Source organism: Homarus americanus, unplaced genomic scaffold (assembly GCF_018991925.1).
Source record: "Homarus americanus isolate GMGI-L3 unplaced genomic scaffold, GMGI_Hamer_2.0 scaffold34739, whole genome shotgun sequence".
NCBI classification, from domain to species: Eukaryota; Metazoa; Arthropoda; class Malacostraca; order Decapoda; family Nephropidae; genus Homarus; species Homarus americanus.
Window position 1 is genome coordinate 50,250 of NW_024737434.1, and position 23,555 is coordinate 73,804.

Genomic DNA, 23,555 nt, shown 5'->3' on the forward strand with positions numbered 1-23,555 from the left:
TGTGAGTCATTTGTTAGATTAGACATGAATTACCACAGTTCTAACCTCATCACTGAATGATCCAAACTTCTTCAATTACAAATTTAAAAGTAAGCTGGCAGTGGTAGCAACAAGATAATGAACTTAAACATTCAGAAATAACTATTGAACATCTTAATAACATAAGGTGAGCTAATAATAACATTCCTCACCAGGTAAAACATCATCTCTTGGGGGATGATGGACTACAGGAACTTCTTCAAGGTACAGTAAATAAATTTCAAAAATCTTGGTACAGTATACAGAATTAATTATGGTAATACACAATCACTTTTGCTCAGTACTGTACAAATGATCACGAATTGGCCTCAACACAGTACAGTATGGTGGCTATAAACAGTACTGTAGTACGTAGTTTACCAGATAACAACACATACTGTACCAGAGTTTAAGTGTTTGGGGAGAGATTGAATGATGACCTTTTTCCAATGTTACTTGACTGATAACATTACAATGGGAGACTGTACGAACAACTTGCAAAAAAGTACCAAAAGGGCCCCTAGAATGATCCGTTGCCCCGGGCCCCTCTTGTCCTAAGTTCACCCGTTATCAAACAAAAATACGGTACTACTGTAGAATAAATTCAATGCCTTGAAAGTGAAACTCATGAAATATTTTACTTTTCTTTTATTTAAGAAATAACTTACAATTCCTGAAACATAATGAGAATACTTTTATTTTCACATGAGAAGTAAAGCTAGAAATTAAAAATCACATCAAATACAAGAGATAAAATCACTAAACATGTGGTAACCAGTTATCTCTCTAACCCTACTCGAGATATTGTCAGCAGGAGAACTCACTGAACACTGAACAACAGTAAATTCCTGATTGCTTCTTGGCACTTATCACACCCAACATGCTCAATAAACAGCACAATACGTAATGATCAACAAGAGCTATTATGCCCCACATTTGAAAACTCTCCTAGAAAATCAACTCAATGTAAATGTAATAAAAAAATATTTCATTTCCATGATTCTACTGGTAACATCCATCAAATATTTATAAAAATTTTCATTACTGGTGTTTAAAGTCAAAATGGTGAAGACTTTCTTGTTGATGGATCACTACCGATGACGAGGTGAGACTTGAGGCGTTACTGTCAGTACTGGCTGAAGCCACAGTATTGGAAGAGTGACCTTGACTTTGAAGGTGGGACTGTCTCTGATTCAAGGCTTGAATCTGAGATTGAGCCTGCACACGAACTTGTGACTGGACAAGTGGTTGGCCCTGAGTAACAGAGGGGGTCTGTTCATGACGTCGCATGTGCAGCCTCAAGTGTGTTCGTTGGGAGGCACGGTATGGGCAGTGAGGACAGGCATAAGGCTTCTCGCCAGTATGGGTGCGAACATGCTGAACAAGAACATCTGAACGCACAAAACACTTGCCACAGTAGCCACAAACTTTGGAACCTCTCCCGCGGCGCCCATACACGCTCATCATGCCGCCTACGCTGCCCAGAGCCCCCAACTGGAAAAACAAAGATAACACAGCGTCACTCTTCCAACCTTCTCTCTGGCAATTTTCGCATTTTTCGCTGTAATACAGTACAGTACTTCTCCCCGCAGCTGACACAATATATTCGCATTAATTATATCTATTACTATACAGTACAGTACATGACCACATATTGTTTTATACAGAAAACTGTGTGTGTGTGTGTGTGTGTGTGCATAAAAAATTCAGTAATAAATTAAAGTCACCTGAATAGTTCTACTTGTTTAATTAAGAATATTCAGTTACATACTAATATAAATAAATCTCACATTTACAACAAGTACATTAAAAATTTCACTCTAATATACAACCTTGGGCATTTTTTTTACACTGACATATGAAGAAGAAATGTAAATGCCAATAGGATTGTACCCTTAACACTGAGACAAAATCCTACTAAGACATTTTAATACTTAAGTTTCAAAGTGGATGCACATCATATAAAGGTAACATTTTGCACTATAATACTGTACTGTAAAATAGAAGGTAGTCATCTATGTGTACTGTATATTGCAAACTATGTGTGTGTCACTGTGTATATGCATTAATGTATGGGTGATTTCATTTAACCCTTTACAGTGACATGAACTGGTGTGCCAAAGATATCAGCCCTGCCAGTGTGTGTGTTAAAAATATCTGCCTATATTCACGTTAACTTTGATAATTTTCATACTTAAGCAGAGTCTCCACAACCAGAAACAACTTTGACTTATCCACCCACCCTCTCCCCAGTATCATTCTCTATCAATATGAGTACTGTACAGAGAATTGAAGTACAGTATCTTTTTTTTTTTTTGTGAAGTTAGTTTACATGACTGTGTTATTCCTTCATGGTAAAACAGTGGATCAGAGTAATATTTTGCACGAAGTATCTTCCTTTCCTGGCAAAAGTAATGGCACAGTAAAGACAACCATAAGAAAATATGCGAAAAATTTAATTTCCTCCATTATAAAAGAAAGAAAAAAGGAATTTCCCCACAATTCAGAATTAAGGGTTTAACCTTTCTGCCTTGGAAAGATTCTGAATTAGGTGGAATTCTGTGAACATTTCATAGTACAGTACAGGATTTGAAATATAGCAGTACTGTACTGCACAGCACTCTAAATTTGATACACCATTCTGAAAAACTGCAATGTTAACAGAATTCTTAATGATTTCAAAATATAGTTTACTAAGTTTTAAGCACATTTCTGTTTGAAGTCATAAATACAGGTACTATCTGTACCTAAGAAAAAAAAGTAAATTCTGTAGTAAACTTCAGACACTCACCATACAACAGTCTTCATCAAATTTTAGTCCTAGCAGTCCTGGTTGGAATTCAGACTACAGTACAGTACAGTACTGTAGGCAGATGTGGGAGTCATACCCCACACACACTTGCAAAGTCATTCATCCACAAAAGAGGGCACCAAGTTTTATATACGAATTTAATCATATAGTAACTGTAATGAATTTAATGTATGATGAATAAGTTGCAAATTCTGAATGATAAAATACCCATACAACCAATGTAATGTTCACCACTGCACTGTACTGTACATATATGACCTTAGAACAGAGACACAGCAAGTAGAGAGAGGAAATGACAGTTAAAGAAGGGGAAGTTTGTGTGTTCTTCATCCTGGCTGGAGAAGAGTTATGAGTGTGATTTCATATAGTAATGTATAGTATACAGTAAAGCCTAGATACTTTGGACTGGGGAAGTTAGTTTGGAAAATGTGAATTTCTGAAACATCCAGGGATAGTTTCTCAGACAACAAAATTAAAGTACATTTATGTACTGTATACATTTATGGAAATTTTACACTGGACAATGAAAGTCGTAACAATGTAACAAATAACAGACCAACTGCCCATATGGCTAGGAAGCTGATAAATGGTGGAAATTGTAAAAAAAATCAGTACCATCTTCCACTGAATATCAAAAACAAATTCACTGACATAACATTAACATACAAAAGCATAAAAATTCTATACGACCTAACCTGCTTACAACCTCTAAGTATAGTGAGTGAAGTAGCGTCTCTTCCAGCTGGAGATAAATGTACCGGGGTGTGTATATATTGTACTGTACATATATAGGGCTCTGTAGCTCACTTGGTAGCATTGTGAGCAAATTGTCATGGATTTGATTCCAGACTGAGGTGGAGGTTAAGGCTCCCTCTTTGTGCACTAGCCATTGTGGATTTCATCAGTAAGCTATCCAGTATACTTGATGATGGTGAAACAGCCCTTTGGTGGACTTACATCCTGCCAAGGATGGGACAACTTATTAGCTGCTTACTTTTTAGCCTTCACATCATTACTGATTCATTGTTGTATAACTTAAAAAATTAATTCACTTTTTATCTGCTTTATATCCTTAAAGAATCTCTACAATTTCTTTGTTTTGGTCAGCCAGTAGTAATTTAATTTGCCAGATAGAAGAAGGACACTGATGTAACATGGTATGGCATTCACAGAAAATGTCTTTGGTATTTTTAAAGAACTAGTTATGTGCTAAACAAATACATTATTAAAGCACTGAAGTACTGTATAAAGGTACAGATCCAAACTTTCAGGTACTAGTAAACAGTAGTGTACAATTTTACAGAAGAAGTAACAGATTCACAAGCTGCTGAAACACTGAGAATCAAGTACTTGATACCAACACTACCAAAAGCTTTAGATGAAAACTTGAATTGCTGGAAAGTGACAGCTCCCCCAAAAAGTATCTTTACGATTTTGTGTTAGACAATATAACACAATGGATGAAGGATTTTAACAACCCTACCGAGACAACAGGAGTCGCTGTGTTCATTTTGAAATTCATCGGACCCCTCCATAAAGATACCCTTTGGAGCGAGTGTCCATGGATGTGTAGACTTATGCACAGACCAACAGACAACTGTATGCCCCTCACAAAATATGATGAGTGATATAAACATACACCAAAACATAATTGTAACTTGTACTATCAATGGCTGACTGATGTGTTGTGGGATGCAAACACACACTAACATACATATAAATGCACAGGTCCTGAGAGTGAGTGAATAAGATATATGTATATACGGTGTACAGACATTCCACACACAACAGTGAGAGAGTCATCCCGGTTTTTTTTATACTTTTTTTTGTTTACTTCAGATTTCATATCCATTATTATAATGAATATTCCTATTGTTAATTTTCACCAGATTTTTTATGATAATACTTAAACAGAAAGTACAAATACACACAGGGTTTGCCAAAAGTTATCAGACACTTCAAAATTAGATTGTGCCCATCCATACAGCCCTCAGCAATACCCTCTTACGTTTGTCAAAAGGGATAATCTTTTCCAAACTATTTTTCTTATTCAGGAGAAATTTAATTCAAAATTTGGCATGAGATATTTAAAGAGAACAGGAACACACTACTGTATGTACACTACACTCTGTGCAGGCTTCATACTAGCACTCCAGCATAGACTATGCTTCATACTAACACTCCAGCATAAACTATGCTTCACACTCCACTCCAACACAAACTATGCTTCACACTCCACTCCAACACATACTATGTATCATTATACCTCACCACAACACTCAATACCACAATTCAAAACAATAATATCTGAGACAATCTTTCACCCAGTGTTTGACTTATGATATCACAAACAAGAGATTTCTCAATGAGCAATAAAACATAGTGTAAAAACTACTATAAAAAAATTTATGCTTTGGGGGAAATATATAAGGATATTCATATAATCGTTTTGCGCAAAAAAATAAAAATAAATCTTTCTTAAGTACATTAACTAAAGTGCTGGAGAGAGAGAGAGAGAAAACTAGGACAGCATAAAAAAAAGTGTCCTTTCGTTATTTACCATTTCAATGACAATCTCTGCACAGCTACAAAATCAATACTGTAATACACTGCATTTTCTTGTTTTGTTTTGTATTTTTCCGGAGGGAGGGGGGATAACAATTACCCTCACTTAGTCTTCCTTATTGCATTACATAAGCTTATTTATGTACATAAAGTAAGCTTACCTCTGAACATAAAGTAAGTTTACCTCTGTAAAAAAGTATGCTTATCTCTGTACACACAGTAAGCTTATCTCTGTACATACAGTAAGCTTACCATTGCACATTCAAGTCTAAGATTCTTTCCCATTAATAAACTCACTGACAAAGACGTCAAATAATTCACATATTAGGAATGTTTCCTGGCCAAATGTCTCCCCTGTCATGGATCAGTGCACTGTGAACAACTCTAATATGCTTGTTAAGGGACCCTCTCTGTCTGGCCCGGTGAGAACAGAAGGGACATTGGAATGGTTTTTCTCCCGTGTGAGTCCTCATATGAGACGTTAATGTTGACATCTGGCATGCTTGATAGGGGCAGTGTGAGCAGGCGAAGGGTCTTTCCCCTGTATGAGTCCGAATGTGGATCTCCAACTTGGCACGGGAGTCAAAATTTCTCTCGCATACGGGACAGGTTCGAAATACTGGTCCACGTTGCCGCTGCCGCTGGAATACAACAGAAAACGGCATGTCACTTGTACAGAAACAGCGAGTGACTCCTATGTTACAGATAATCAACACTCTAATCAATGCTATTCTAAAGTGAATTAGAAAGACTGTAAAACCACATCACCAAATCAACTGGTGGGAAACAGTAAAGGTACAGTATTACAAACAAAGTACTACTGTATAAGCAAAGTAAAGAGGTTTTTAATCACATACAGGGTACTTTACTTCCCTCAAACAAGAGAATGTGTACTCTTCTTAACTTGCTCAATTGTTGCACTCGAAAAATCAATGCAAAATTAATCTATACGCCATTTTAACAATACGTAATACGTATAAGTAATATTTAACGTAATCTAGGAGAACTGTTTAATAAAAAACGAGAAGTGGTCAAATAAAACCATAGTAGTATTCCCTTTTATTATGGGTGAAATAGCAAAACAGTGAGGTTTCTTGCTATAAATATTAATAATATTTATTAGAACTTACTTCATCAACCACCACTGATACTGCAAATGCACCTTTTATCCTAAGTCACTTGTGCATTTAAAGTACCCGTAATTATTACCTTGCATATACAGTACTGTAATATACAAAAGAAATTAACAATATGCGTGTAGATGAGGTGCTTGACCTGCAGGGATATTACTTAAAAAAACTTGGTTGTTTCTTTGGAATAATTTTATTAATTATCTAAAAAACTGAAGAACACCTTGGGAAATAAGATAAAAAATAAATAGACACTTAAAGAGACATATTTTAGCAAAAATACTACAATATAAAGGAACCACAAAACTATGATAAGTATCAACCCCCACCCGTCCCCCGCAAGCTGACAGGCTCACTGTTTCTGTTTTGTCATGTGTGGGTGTGAGGAGTATTTTAAAAACAGGATGATCAATTTTGATGAAACTTGGCAGGTGGGTCTGAGTATTAGCCAAAGAAACACGGAATTAGTTTTGAAGAAAGTCGGTCGAATGACAAATTCACGATACTATGACGGGTGAGGGTTTGTGCCCGTTGAGTTAATACTGCAATACAGGTAGTTTAGTTCATCGTTCAACAAAGAAAACCAGAATATCTAAGAGGTATAGAAATAAGTTTCACAGTCATGAAACACATACTGTACTCAGTGTCTTACAGTATCAGCAGATGACCATGCCAATAACTAAGGTACTGTACTGTACTTTCATCTATGCTGCAACTAAAACTTCGTGCCATTGTAATCTTAGGTTTGGCAGTGTAATATAAATGTACAAGTCTATCGTTACCACAAACTTCACATCCAACTTTCTCCAACATAACATTACAACACTTTCTTCATACAGTTAATATCCATTTTTCATATATGCGACACAGAAATCCACAAGGGATTTCCAACCATCACACAATTTGTACTGGAATAAATATATTATTGTAACAATAACATGCTGATTTTGATGATAGTCATGACAACAAATTAAAATAAATAAATGCCCTAAATCAATGATAAAGTACGACTTTGAAAATTCATCCCTTTGGAATTCTAGGCTGAGAATGTTTTCCGCCAGAATGAAAATAATCTATGCTTCTAAAATAGAAATATGGATGAGACTTCTCACTAGTTATGAGAGAACAGAGGACTATGGTCAATCTCATTGGGAAACTGGAATGCTACATCACTTCTTGTTGAAGAAAATTATCTAACAACTTTTAACATGTCTTTTCATACCAAACACAATTGGCTGTCAACTGCCCTTAAAGATTGTACTGTATTTACAAATAATACCTTTTAAGCTTTTACCATTTCTAACTGAAACTATTTTCTTTTTTATTGCTAAGTTACATCCAAGTAGGATATCTCCACCATGTGAGTATTGCCCTTCTTGAACATCGCTCTTAGTTTAGTACAGTACAAGGCCTAAAAACAACAAGGAACAGTTGGTCTTGTGGAACTTGAGTGCTGTGAATCATTACTTTTGTGGTATATACTGTACTATATGCTGCCAAGTCTTTCCCCTATAATATTAATATCTCAGATCTGACTTCCACATTAAAGTATCTATATATGTGGCCAATGTTAACAGTCAGAAGGAAATTTGTATCCTTATGTAAAATTGTACTGTACAATACTACTTAAAAAACTTACCGGTACGTGTATTTTATGCCACTGAAACAAATCAGTCTGCAGTTCACCAAGAAAATTAAAGGTTTTGATTATGTCACTGCATGTACAGTAGAGTATATCTAAAATCATTTCCTTCATCACAATTCCATAAAATTTCAAAGAACTTTCATTTTGCATTTTTCTGTCTAATGAATTACAGGGTGTATCAGTTATGAAAAGCTTAATTTAATTGTGCTTTAACATTTATAAGTTAATAAGTGGGCCTTGATGTTACATAGTAAAGATATTAGTATTTTTTTTCTAAACAAGTCAAGAAGTAGAGTGCCGTCGTCGAATGTGTTTGGCCAAGTCATATCGGTAGTTGACGCGGTAGGGGCAGTACGGACAGGCATAAGGTCGCTCTCCTGTGTGGACTAGCAGGTGTCTCTTCAAATCTGACTTTTGGTTGGCGCTGTAGGGGCAGCTTGGGCAGGAATAAGGTCGATGGAATGATGCAAGAAAGGATCCCCCTGGAGCCCCCGCCACGGGTGGCAGTTGAGATAGAAACTGCAAGGGAGAGAAAAAGGAGAGAATTTACCAGGGAGATCCTGCAGAATTGCCCATTATATCTGCTGCCTTAAATACAGTACACATTTTTCTGCGGTACAGCTGTAAACCGAATCAACACATCAGCACTCCCAACTGTTGACTAAAGAAAGCATTTCCACGCTGAGGATCATGTTCAAACATTACTTTTTCTCAATTCTTTATCAAAATATATCAGTATTTCTTTAAACAATTAACACATGGAAGCAAAATACTGACACGTATTTCTTGGAGTAATTAATTTTCCTTGTATAAATAAAATTACGAGCAGAATGAACGCTTCAGAAAGCTTTACAAATCACTGTGTATAATACAACCTGAAGTGAATACACGGGTTCGGTTTGTATTTCTGGTCTTCTGCATTTTCTAAATGTCCCATTATCACAAACTATAAATTCTAGATCTTCAAATACTTTGGCATTATAACGATAGAAAAGAGGTCACATCCTTAGTCTTGATTCAGAGCTGATCCACTTGTATCATTGGAGATCTGAACATGAGGAAAGAGTGGACTTGGAATGAGAATATCAGATTCACTTGTGTCTCCATTTTGGTTATCAACTTTGGCACTTTCTATTTTTTTCCTGGCAGGTGTTGTACTATGGCCCAAAATGTCATTCTGGGAAGATCTTGGAGTGTCACTATTGAAATTCATGTGAACTGCCAGGTGTGCATTTGGCTCCACCTTGTGCACAGTCCGGATATGCCTATTAAGATGCGATTTCTGGGCGAAGGCAACAGGACAATGAGGGCATGCATAAGGTCTCTCTCCGGTATGGGTTCTGACGTGCAGCACCAGTCCGTCTCGTCTCCGGAACCTCCTACTGCAGAAGGGGCAGCGGTAGGGCATCGTCACATCATCCTGACGGTGCTGAAGGTGGTGAGGATGGTCCTGGTGTAGTGTCACAGAAAGCGGATGTCCAGTCGTCCCGCCCAAGCCAGCCAGGAGCCGCTGCAACAGAGAACATCGGCTTCAGAGGAGATGCAGAGGGCGCTGCTGCAGGTGAAGGTGGTCACTACCATGCTCTAACCATAATATATTATTCACCTGTAAGAGAATATACCCTCTACTTTTCACTACCATTTTTCTAGTTACAGACATACATACAGTTCAGTACTGTATATACCAAGTATACCAAGATAAAGGCTTGTGAAGGCATATGCAGCTAGTTGTACATGAGATAGTGTACAATTACAAGAAAACAATAAAATTTTAATTTTAAATACTCCACACATCAATTGCGGTTGAAGAAAGTTTTTCACTCATCTTCAAAATATTTAATAAGCAATCTCTCAGTGTAACTCATCATGGGTCACAGGCAACTTCGGTGGTCTTATTTTTCAGATATTTTGGTATATGGTTTTGAGGATGGTTTTGAATGATGGCCTTTAGCAGGATAGGTTTTCGAGTGAAGTTTTGAATAGGATAATTTTGCAAATCTGATAAGGGAGGGGGGTGTTACGAGGATGATTCATGAATGCTAATATTAAGAGGATGGTTTTGAGAGTAAGGTTTTAAAAGCATGGTTTTGTGATTAAAGCTTAAGGCACATGTCAAGGGAAGGCTCTCGGAGCACCATTTTCAAGGGAGAGTGTTGGGGGAGGAATGAGAGGATCTGTGTATGTTTCTCAAGCCGAACTGCAGCAGATACATTACCAGCCAATTATAACTACAGATAATTCACTATACTGTACAGTTCTGTATTGTATAAACAATCTTTTCCTGACTGCGTTTTCTGTAGAGAAAGTGTCCCATTTTTACTGACCTAAACACCAAAGGGGTTTAAATACTGCATACAGTATATATCTATCAACAGACAAACACCCACCCAGCCACCTACAGCCACACAAACATACATACCGTACTCACACAAAATGTACCCAACTTGTTATTTTGATATGCAATGTCCCCTTTCACATTTTAAGAATCACAGGTTTACAAGATTATATATTTTTCATGACTGCTATAAAGTATTTTGTCAGTATCCATCTGTCAGTTGACACACTAGAAACTCATTTGTTTTGTATTAATTCAAAACTAAACAATGAAGACTTTGAGCTGGTAGAAATTAGCTGGAAAGAGCAAGTCCCTCTGACAACTATGTGGGAGTAGGTTTTCCTCGTGAATTATTTTCTAGTAACCCATTTTACATCACATGAGATTGGTAGATAATCTAGTGATGGGATCAGGAGCAAAACATCCAATTCACATCAGAAAAAACATCAATATTTAATGTGTAGTTTCTGTATAGATAACTAGACGAGATACCAGGTGTTGCCTGAGTTTGTTTTTGATGAAGTAAAGTTAACCAGAATGGGTACAACCAAAATCAAGTGCATATGCTTAACATACCGGTACCCATTTCAAATGTCAGTTCTCCATTCTAAAACCAGTGGTTGTGAACAAGTGGGGCCTACATTTTGGTGAGAGTTGGTCCCCCAATTTAGATATTCAACAGCATTCTCAGGGCTATTCACATAAGCATACCATATTTCAGCTTTATCTTAAAAACTGTTGTCGTGCATATAGTAAAGAAACAGAAATATGGATGCTTTGTTGAGGGGCTCCCACCTTTGGGGAGGGGACCAACCACTGGGGTCAACTACTCCCCAAAATATTATCTTTGTTCACTATTGGGTACATGTACGGCTCCTTGCCAAATTTGCGCTCAGCATCTTCAAAACTGTAGCTGTGCATCATGAACAACCACACAAATAAACATTTAAAGTGAAGTAATTTACTTGTTAACCCCTTCACTAGGGGGTGCCACTTTTAATACCTTATTTGACTAACACCAGATGACTTTATTCAGTTCAGGAGAGACCCTATACACAAGAGGTTGAGTGTAATTTCTGTCATTTTATTCCAGCACTATAGGATACCATACAGTATAATTAAGATTTAAGTTAATAGTACAGTATATACAATAATCAAACACACAGTTCTGTTGAGAAAAACTGTACGGAGTATTTCCTCAATTATTCTGCGATTTCCCAAGACTCAGACCACTCAAAATAACAAAAAACACTACAGTAAATTGCCCTGTATTTAGAATCTAATTTTTATCATGTTTATTAATGATCAGACTAGTAGCAAACAACTTCTGGTAACCATGGTAACAGTCAATAAGCTTAAATGATCATGATCTTGATAATGACCTTTCCTACAGTAAACCTCTTTATAAACATTTAAGGTAAGTCCTGTGTTTGTGTGTGTGTGTGTGTGTTAAATAATTACAGGTGCACCTTAAAGCAAACAATGTGAAATCTTCATAGTTAAAACTAAAGGATATTATAAAAGAAATTCTGCTTTATGAAAAACTTTATTTACACTTTTAAATTACTATAAACTTTATTGTTAACTTTTTCTCTCACAAAAGAAAGACATAGATTGCTAACATATCTCTATAACATTCCCCTTCATAGAAAATCATACTTTTCTTGTGAATGGTATAACTGCTGGAGTTCACCTTTTTAAACTGCATAAATAAAACATTATGTATCCCATTTCCTGAACTCAATTATGATGGGCCAAAAATTCATAAAACAAAGTAGTATTTCTTATCATAAAATATTTTAATAAAGATAGTGCTCTCATGCAAAATTTACATAATTCATATATACTGTATTTCTGCCATGAAAATCAAAACTGTAAACATGTTTTTGTACCAGCATCTCCTTATCCCCATATAAATTGAAATAACTGTCATTTATCATTTTTTGATCTTTCAAAAAACTCACACCATACGTGACAACATAAGTATCAAAATCTAAGCACTCCAGAAAGTGGGCACAATGTTAATCACCACACTACAGTATTTAAAAAGTTTCTTGTGAAAGAGGCAGGACGGTGTTGCTATGACAAAAGAAATCCTTATTTCATTAAATGTGATCGCGGTGTCTATTTCTCGTGTGGCGGTCAAGATCTGACTTCTGAAGTGCCGCATAAGTACAATAACTACACTTGTATGGTCTCTCCCCAGTATGACTTCGTATATGGCGGACTAAACTTCCTTTCGAGGTCATTTTTTGCTCACAGTACGGACACTGGAACAATCTTTTAAACTGTTCAACAATGGATATCTCCTGGCCTCTAGAGTACCCTTGAAGTCTTGTTGAATCTAACATTCTTGAATATGATGGTGGCAGCATTTGTGACTCTGTGGATCGGGAAAACGTCTGCTGTGATTGACCAGATCTTGGATGGGACTCCGGAGAATGCAAGTTCTGCCATGCTTGCTGTTGGGAAGAGCAGGCCAGCCGACTCTCAGGCATGTCACAGAGCTGCAAGGGAAAGCAGAGAGGGGTCATAGGGTGTCGATTCACTACCCCAGGTGAGAGGGCCAGATTGAGAGTACCGTTTCATTTACTTTCCAGTTTGGTAGCGATCCTTTTGTATTTTTTCCGTAAAGTCCCATATTTCAAACACTGACCACTCACTGTCATGTATGTCACCTGACTAATGCTCTTTCATTCACAACACGTAACAGTTTAAAATTTTCATATTTTAATATAGAAACCCTTTCTTTATTTCAATTAAAATATTCTCTCCAGTTAACAAAAATTTTCATGTCCATTTTACTTTTACAGAATAGTTAGATCTTTAGGCTCACAGACATTGATTAACAGACTTTACAAACACATTTCCTCAGTTCCAATAATGATCACTTCTCTGTATCAAATTCTGCTATCTTTTCCTTATCCTTGTTCCACATGAGTACTGAATATCAGTTTAACTTGGTCTGAATAAAGATCAGTTTATTCTTGCTTAACACAGGTCATCACTGTCTAGCGACGCGGAGCTTGAGGTAGTGTTGGAGAGCGGCTGGTTATGTATGCTTGTGATGGAAAACTTAAAGGAGCAGAGGTGAGGTGTTGGGTTACGATCAGTTGGTGAGCATGCCGGGATGTGAGGTGCCTATCCAGATCTGACTTCTGGATGGCAGCATACGGGCACTTGGGGCAACGGTAGGGTCTCTCCCCAGTGTGCATCCTCAAGTGGCGGATCAGACTGTCCTTCCTCCGGGCACGGTAGGTACAGAGCGGACAGCAGTACGGCTTTTCGGAAGTTGCCAAGTCATTCTTAGCTGCCTCTTCTTGAAGTACCATAGCCCAACGAACCCCTGCGGTATGCCTGCCAACATCACCTAGGGTACCACCACCGCTGCCAACACCACCACCCTGCTGTGGACAAGAGTACACTGTCAGACTCCCTCACTGCACCTTATGTACCACCATGTGATCTCTTATATTATTCCTGGATTTCTTTGTTTATTTTATTTTTATTTTTTTAAAGTGATTCTACCTTAAGGCTAGATCTATAAGCATTATAGTCTCGTCTCCTCTTCCTCTGGTGTATTCAAATTTCACGAGCCCAAAGGAATTATAAGGTATGGTAAAAAGTTATCCCCTATCCCATGCATTGATGTCAAATGTAAATATGCTTAAACTCTATTAGAATATTAGTACCACCTGTCATTATTACGTTATTACTCTTGACAATACTGTAATTCTCAAAAGATGTAGATGAGATGTGGATTACTGTAAAAGCAAAAGATATAATGGCACTTCTTCAATTTGATATTTAGAAGCAGATTTCAAGTATGTAGAAGTTACAAACATTCAAAATAGTATATGAACATCAAGTTCTAGTTATATGTTCTGTTTGTGACATATCTCTGTGTTATGATTAATTAGCATCAGGATGCATTGGTGTTCACATGACTTTAAGACACTAGTACAGGCATGTAGGAATGATTCACTGTCTATGTTATGTTGTTGTACTGTACTACCAAAACAAACACCTACGAAACTAATTATAAGCTAAATGTTTGAACACTTTCTTATGTAATAATATTTGTCACTTCTCAATGGAGTACAGTATTGTATGATACTTAGAAAACATGTATTAAAGTACAATCTTACTTCACACGTCTTTCATACCAAGAAATTTTAAACATTTACAGGATGCAGTGGTTGCTATACCAAGTTTTCTCAGATGTCATATAATTTGTTTCAAAGTGAAAACTCAAGCAGAAACTAAATCAAAACTATGTCCTTAAATGAACTTGCCAGGAATTAAATATTGAAAAAATTTCCAAATCTAAACAGCTCTTGGTTTAAACATCAAAAGCTTGTGTATTGCTCAGTGCAAATGTTTTACCATATGAAATTTTCACAATAGCATTTTACTCAGGAGAAAATTAATTTTGCTGACACACTGAGCTTCCAACATCCACTGTTAATGCAATCTCAGCACCAATTTGGTTTTAAAAAGAGGTGAACAAAGTCAGAACCACTGCATTGTTAACAGCTTGCCATCATGAAGCCCCATATAAATGTAATTTGCCAGGTGTACTGCTGCCACAGCCATGTCAAGATGAACTGAGGACTGCAGGAGTAAACTGTCAAAGCCCAAATTACTTCTTAGTTAGAAAAAGTCAATAACAGATCCTGAATATTCAAAACAGGTTCTAATATATATATATATATATATATATATATATATATATATATATATATATATGAAAGATAGTTTAAGCATATTTCATTAAACCTACCATATTCATAGCTAAGTAAAATACAGTAGCCACTTTTACATCTTGGTAATTTTGTACTGTATTACTGTAAGTAGTACAGTAAAATACAATTAAATTACAGTATCTTTAGGGAAACATTCATTTCATTCAAAATATTAATTTATGAGTTCAATATACATACAATGTTAGGTCGGTATCAGGATACATTTCTCCACAAGTCTGCAAGGCTGACAACTAGATGTCATTATTAGGTGGACTGGTATATGCTGATGTGGGTTCAGTCAAGACACTGGAAGTTGCACTCTGGCGGACATGTGTACTTTGCCAGGCAGTGTTGGTTGGTTGGGTGTATGTGAGATTTGATACATTAGAAAGAACATTAGACACACAAGCAGGAGTAACTCCAGGCCAATTTGACACGGCATCCTTGTGTCGACGTCGGATATGTTTATCTACATCCGATTTTTGTATCGCTCTGTAGGGACAATATGAGCACTTGAAAGGTCTTTCACCAGTGTGAGTACGGATATGTCTAGCTAGGCTATCACGTGTGGTGGCACGGTATGGACACAGAGGGCACAAGTGGGGACGATCAGAAGTGATTGGAGTCCCCCCACTATGGAGTTGGGACCCCCCCAGTCGGTGGGGTGGCCGTGGTGGAGGTGCAGAGCTGGTCAAACGAGCGACAAGGCTTTCCGAGAGAGTTTCCCACGCCCGCCGCGCCAGGTCTGGGCCTTGCAACTGCAAAGGAAACAGAAAACGCGTCGTGAGTTGCAGTGCTACTGGCCCTGGCCGGCGGGAGGTGGGTGTTAGTGGTAAGATCCCTTTGTGATATGTCGGAGGGAGGGCTGTAGAGGCAAAGGTTCAGCCGAGGTAATTGGAAGTTGATGTGGGAGAAAAAATTATAAACGCATCAGCCGAGGAAAATTGGTGGTTCAGATATGGCACATGTAAAACAAGAGTGCAGTTGGACTAAATGAAGTGCTGAAAATATTAAGGAGAGGATGCTTGAGTAAGAACCAGGACCAATATGTCTGTGGATTCAAAGATAAGTAGCACTAAGAACACACACAAAGGGAGGAAGAGTTGTAAGGAATAACAGACTGGGTGTTGTAGGACTTAGGAAAAACTGTGGAAACTCACTTTTGTAGAGGTGTAAGAAAAACACACAGGGCAGTGATGGAAAAAAAAATTGAGAATTGAACCTTCACATGAACCTTGCCCACAACTTCACTTGAGACATGAACACTGCTATGCAACAGCAGCTTTCACTATGTAATATTATCAAAGCATCTCAGAATATTACATCGTAGGGTTTTCCGTGCTTCCCCAGTTTTTCCAGATATAAGCAAGTACTGTATATCTGCATAACCTTGGACAAAGTCCACAGTCGCACTACACTTGCTAAGAGTTAATGACAAAATCAATGATGAATCAGCACCAGATATGGCCACTGTAGTAATTCATCTTACTGTTGGTTATTAGAATCCATCCTGTAGACCAATTTGAATACAATATAATGATTTCACCTTGAATAACTTTTATCTGAATTAGAATTTATTTTGTGAAATTTCGTCCACTACAGATCTCTAACGAACCAGAGATGGGCCTCCAATAGCAAGTATAGTCACGGATCACATCTGAAATCCTGGATCATTTTCAGGGCAATGGTATTATCTCAGTGGCATGCTTGCTGCGGACATGTTTACGCAGATCAGTGGCCTGAATGGCAGCAAATGGACAGAGATGGCACCGATGTGGTCTATGTCCCGTGTGCGTGTGAAGATGACGGACGAGCTTATCTCTAGCCACGGCACGATAAGGACAAATGGGGCAGGCATGACGTCGTTCTCCACGGTGATAGCGAAGGTGACGCTCCAGACTCGATGCTGAGCTGAGCGTCCGGCCGCAGAGCCCACATACCGTTCCCTGTAGCCTCCCCAGGCCCCGCTGCAATGGAAAGAGCCACGTCAGGTCACCTCTCCCTACTCTAAGCTTCACTTCTTGCCCAAACTGTGCCAAAATTTTCTTTAATATGCAGTGTATAGTGGAACCTATTATTTTCTAGAATGAAATAAAAAATTATATAAAACATAATACCTGTACAGTATATCAATGTGGAAACCTTAACAGCATCTTACTGGTTCGGACGTTTCATAATCCCTATTTCTTATATGAAAGACATAATACCAGCAATTTCACCAATATTGGATTTAAAGGAAAGCATTTCTGAAGCAAAGCAGACTCGATCAAGAATCACTAAAACCATTAACCCAGTTAAAAAACAAATAAAATGAAAACGATCTCACTTTCAGAATTCAGAAACAAATATAGTATGATCTGCCTCAGAGGTTTTAGCCCCAAAACAAGGAGAATCCATTAAAGTTGACATAAAAAATGCCAAAATAAATGGAAAGGTGGCAATTCTTTCTTCCCAGTCTGAATGATAGCTGATTTACTCCCTAACCACTACAAGCCAATCATTTCACTGCACCAGCCTTCTATGCTCTTAAGTTTCCCAATGGACAAGAATATGTTATTTAGCCATAACTTGCAACAACGGTAAACACTGGATGAGGGTCATATGGATATCAAAGGGTAGGAATGTGCAAACAAAAGGGAACGAACAATCCATACATACGGTCTGAAACAACACTAGGGACGGAATTATGTACAGGTGATATATATATTGTAAAAATTCTATACAATACATACAAAATATTACCAAAAAGACAATACCTACATAAGATATTTCCTGATCTCATACTGCATAATGCAGTACATATATGAAATAAAAATTAAGTATTCACATACACTTTCAAAATAATTTCACCCAAGTAGTAAACTTAAAAGGCCCTTTTAACAAGTCAAGAGATTTCATACTTTCTTATAAACTATTTTTAAGCATAATTTTGGTGAAACAGGATTACAGTATCAAATAATTTTAAATTTCAGAATAATACCCAAAGACTGGGCCAATAATGATTACAATTAATAAATACTGCCATAAGATTTCATTTCTAGGACCATCTTTACTAATGCATGACAAAATAAGCGCACTGTAGTTGAAATGACTAGAAATGGTTTTACAAATTTTTCAAATTTCGAGTGGATCCAAGTTCTGAGGGCAAAGCATATTTAATCAGGCTTAAATTTGCAGAGGCAGGTTTCTCACTACTGAACACAAAAACTAAATTTCATACTTTAAGGCTGTAGAAATGTCTTGGGGCCTCATGGGGGAAAAAAAAGGGGGGGGCAGGGGGGTGCTAGCTTTGTCAGACTGGCCAGTTAGCCAATTAATGTGTCCTGACATTAACAGTAATTACAGTATACAGATACATGTGAAAGATATCCATGCATGCACGCAAGCACACACACACACACACAATGGCTGTACTGTACAGCCCTGTAAATATATTGAACGCATATCATTATGTCTAAATCACATGTAAGTTTGTATATTTTCAGCCACCGGCTGCAACTCTATTAATAAACCGTTTATTATTATTGCAGTATTATTATTTACACACACACACACACACACATTACTGCATCCAACCATTTTGTAATTCAGTAATAAAGATATGAGGGACACTATAGACAGTACAGTATTTATTCTAAAATCTTATTATGTTCACTCAATATTCTCCTGCTTCAGTGTGGGATGGATCAAGAGAGAGTATAAGGGTGTCACAAAACAGGTATAGACTGCAGGTAATTCCACATTCTCAATTTTTTTTTACTACACCCAAAGAGTTTCATTGTTGGTGGCTCTCCTTATACATACGACCGGCAACAACCGACTTAAATCAGCCTCAGTTATTGTCTCCTTCTCTAGTCTGTGTGACCTATCCTTTAATAAATACTATGCAGCTTTATTGACTATTATCTTTATCTATCTATCATACTATGCAGCTTTATTGACTATTATCTTTATCTATCTATCACATTTCCCCCTCCCTTCCCACTTCGACATATGGTGGATCAAGTGAAATTTAAAACTCAGAAAAATGGATGAAATGGTACAGGCATTGGGGAAAAAAAATTGTGATGGCAAACTTAACAAATATATAATATACCTGAAGTATAAAACGCAAAGAGAAGAAAGAGAAGAAAAATACAGTATACAAATGTAGCTTCTTGACATTGTTATATATATAAAAAAAAGAAATTATACCCATAAACAGACTGAATGAAGACCCTATTAGCATCCTTAACCATGAAACACTACAGTACAGCACCACCGGATATTATTGGTTAGGGTAGGACACCAACATGAAGGTTCTGGAGAAATGGAAACACCCAATTCCATGGTTCAATTTTATTAACAACAACTCCATTCCATTAAAATATTATTATCAAGTAAGGTGAATGAATGCATGGTGGTGTTCATCCTGCACTGGTGGTTACAGAAGAGGGTATATTTCTATAAGGCAACCCTATGTTGTTTGACCACTTTCATTGTAAGTGTAGGAGAGTTTATCCATATATAATCATGAATGAATAAATCCCTACACAAATCACATTGGGTGGAAAACAAAATAAAAATAAATCAAATTTCATAACTTATCTTTGGTTCAACTAAATATAAAAGAAAATTATGCAGCAAGTATTTTACAAAGCATGTGAGTAACTTATGTCATTAATAGATGTGGGAAAAATTCTACCCACAGTAATGCATTTCATCTGGATGATATAATTCATAATATCAGGCTTATGGATACTCAGTACCTTATTAAATAAAATCCCACTGTGAAGTAAAGACCAACAACAAAGATACGTGTGACTGGTTTGGAAACCCCATTTTTGCCGAGCTTTTACCGTGCAGCTCACATAGTCAGACAAGTTTACTGGCTCAAAACCCAGAATTCCCAGTTTCTGGAATTAATCTAAAAATTAGTTTAAAAATTCCTTTGACATTTGTATTTCTATTAAAGATCTGACAGGAACAAAAATTACCACAAAAGGCTTTAGACTTCAAGTTTTTGTCACCCTCTCCTATGTGCTCTACCATTTCCTGGACAACCTCACCACTTACAGCTCATCTCCGCTGCCTCTGTTGGAAGTAAGAAGGGATCCTGAGCTGTCTAACCCAGGCTTGGCTATAAAATGGAATTTCAAAATCAGTCCCTCATTTATAGCCTGATGCCTGGGTTGGACAACTCTTGTATATAAAGCCAGCTAGAAAGAGGGGAGGAAGGCAATAATAAACTCCAAGTGTAGGAGCAACATGCTCCAAATAGGAACAATTTACCGAAAGTAGTTGGAAAGGACGTAACCACATAAATTGCCCAGAGTCGCACAGTCCAAAAGAGCAGTTTATTCATCTAGATATTGGGTAATAAAGTTACTAGCCAATATCCCCCAGGCCTCTCTGACCAAAGACCAGAGAAGACACAATACCCACAGATCATGATCCCTTGGAGTGCAACCAGGTGGAGGGGTTTCATAACCTTGATTACCATATGTACAAGAGATAGAGGCTCTGGTAACACCACAATCAAGATCAACAATTTAATTTCAAGGAATTGATTGAAGTTATCTGTCACCTGTATATAAGAATGAAATGTTATCATTGGAGAGTGGATGATGAGAATCATCCAAAATTTTCCAGGTTTGGAAATAGATGTCTGAAAACCAGGAGTCTGGTTCTTAGAAAGTAACCCCAGACTCGGCCTGAGACTAATCCATGACAAAGAATGGCAGAAAGAAATAAAACTCCTTTATGCTGAGAATGAAACTTAAAGAGAATTGTCTCCCTGAGGTAAGAGCACTGTACAAACCAACATAACCAAACCTGTTTCTCTTTACACCAAACCCTGAAACAACTTAACCTGTGGATCTCTAAGAATGCTGTCCACAGACAGTGGAGCTGTCCCCTGATGATGTGATGATTGTCTTCCAGAGTCAATTATATGGTTGAGCCCCTGACATGTACAGTACAGTATATTTAAATATTCTCACATTATTATACAGTGGAACACTCAGCCATAACTTATCTACTCTAAAATGGACAAAAGCCTCCACTCTTATAGCGTTACCTATATTAAATTTTTTAACATGATTCAGTGATGTAGTTTAATAACTACCCACTCTATAATACTGACAGAACAGTAATATTAAAATAACTTCAAGAGGAGGTACTGTACCAGGATAGTGGTCAAGAGCTCAATGTTCCTTCATCTCAAAGGTTCTAAATGAGTCCTGACCAAGAACCAAAGCATCAGGAAGTTTGTTGACAATATGCTTGAGACTCTCAAGTGGTATGAAAAACCCCACTCCCACCATAGACCAGGATAATTTTATCCAACAGAGCTAAGTGTCATTAAGTAAGGGTTCAGTTATATTTAGAAAACTACCACTGGCAGAGGACTGAGGACAACTACATAAAATATAATAAAACATTTTACCAAAGGCTCCAAATTCACAAAGTCAAAGCTGTTCAAAAGGCAACAACCACAGTGAATGGAGTACAGTACAGTACAGTATTTGTCATTATTACATCAGGTGCAGAGAACTGCTCACAGACCTTACACTGGTGCCTCACTGAAAACACCTTTAAATATGTTGTCCCCATAGTCAATCCTATTCATACATTAGTAAGCTAAAAACACATCAACCAAATGTACGTTAAATCATAACTGGAATCTTACATTGCAGGAGAAAACAAGATATTTGTTTGTTGTGATACAATGTGAGCAGTTACAATATTATGGAGAATCATCTATTAATCTCTTCCATGGTGTGTTACCTTGGAGCAAGATGGTCACTGTTGGGTGAGGGGGTAGTTCAAAATTAACGGGGAACGGGTCAATGAGCTGAATTTTAGCTCTCCTGAAGGATATCTGTGCCCCAATGTTAAACACAAAAGAGCACAGAGAAAACTATCAAAAGTAGATATGATGTACAGAGCTGACTAATCTTAAGAGGCAAGATAATGTGCCCCAAAACAGACATTCATATTCAAAATTTTCTGACATTCCATCCAGAATCACACCAAAATATCCTTTCTGGAAAATTTCTACCATAAGATAGGCTGAACTAAGCACCACACACTTTAACATTGGACTGGGTTGAGGTCTGGCATGCCATCTTGCCAACTTTTCAAACGGGAGTCATTAAGCCAATGTTATTGGTATTGATTTTTGGAAGGTGTCAGCAACTAAGGCTATATGCCCCCATTAAGTACTGTAAAAGTAAGCAACCTAATAACACGAGAGACTCCTACCATTACAAACACTGTATGGCCCAGTCTAAACCAGAGAAGTACTAAAATTATTAAAGGGGACAACACTTAACTTCCAACAGGGGTGGAAATAAGCAGGGAACATCTGATCTTTTATTTCAACTGACTACAACTGGTGGGTTTGACCTCATTATGACACTCTGTAGCTGAGTCACAATATACTGTACAGTATAAGGATCATAGAGAACACATGCTGGAGTTGCAGCTACGGCTGACAGCTGTCACGGCTAACTTTCACACCCATCAGGGCCCCTTTTTTAAAGGACTGGGTATAACAGGTAAACAAAAACTAGCTTTCAGATTAACGGCAGGTACTACTTGGGATCCTGGGAGCTCTGAGTTTTCATCCTGTAGACTTGTCTGACTATACATAAGCTGCCTCAGTCAAGTGTCAAGCTATATTAGAGATTATAATATCTGCTATGTTTTCATATCTAAAATATAAGTTTTTGAAAGATATATGTAGCATTCAAAAAAGCAAATTACATCCCTTATATATAATCTCCTAAAAATCAGAATCTCTCCAAAACTAATTAAGTGTAAACACTAAACTCATATAAAATATATGTAATAACAGTTTCTCAAAGTTTCTGGGAATTGGTGTTCAAATTGAACACAGTTCACTCAACATTACTGGTGCTGACCACAGCGATGGCAATCATGTCATTGTTATTATAAGAGAGGTGCAGGACCTTCATATTGTTGTGGCTGATGGTGTTGTACTTGATGGTGTGGATGCCTAGCACGAATGTGACGATGGAGGGCACTTGAGTCTGCTGAGCGGAAGGCGCAGGATGGGCATAAGTAAGGCTTCTCTCCGGTATGAGTACGAAGATGCTTCTTCATGTCCCCTCGGCGTAGGGCCCGATAAGGACACCAGCCACATACAAAAGGCTTTATGCCACCCTCTATTGGTCTGCCATCAACATCTCTTATTCGGCCCATACAGGAGGCTTCGCGATCGGCCAGCCCCACAGAGCCAGCCTGGAGTGTGCTGCCCCGTCGAACAGCTGCCATCACTGCCGCCAGGCCACCACGCGGC

General features: G+C 37.6%; 1 protein-coding gene across 16 annotated transcripts in view; it reads right to left on the reverse strand.

The window, feature by feature from the left end:
* The window catches only part of LOC121873420 (longitudinals lacking protein-like), a 115,657-nt gene that overhangs the window by 35,001 nt on the left and 57,101 nt on the right, over positions 1-23,555 (reverse strand). Inside the window, exons 5-6 of one of the 16 annotated variants that reach the window (XR_006090237.1) lie at positions 15,449-16,008; positions 13,785-13,912 (exon numbers count right to left, since the gene is read on the reverse strand). The exons of 8 other annotated variants lie outside the window; for them this stretch is intronic. Coding sequence is in view for 7 of the 8 variants with exons in the window: in XM_042376961.1 (XP_042232895.1) it covers positions 15,502-16,008 (507 nt within the window). In the remaining variant the exon portion in view is untranslated. 7 more of the 16 variants (XM_042376964.1, XM_042376994.1, XM_042376963.1 and 4 more) reach the window with 7 other exon arrangements.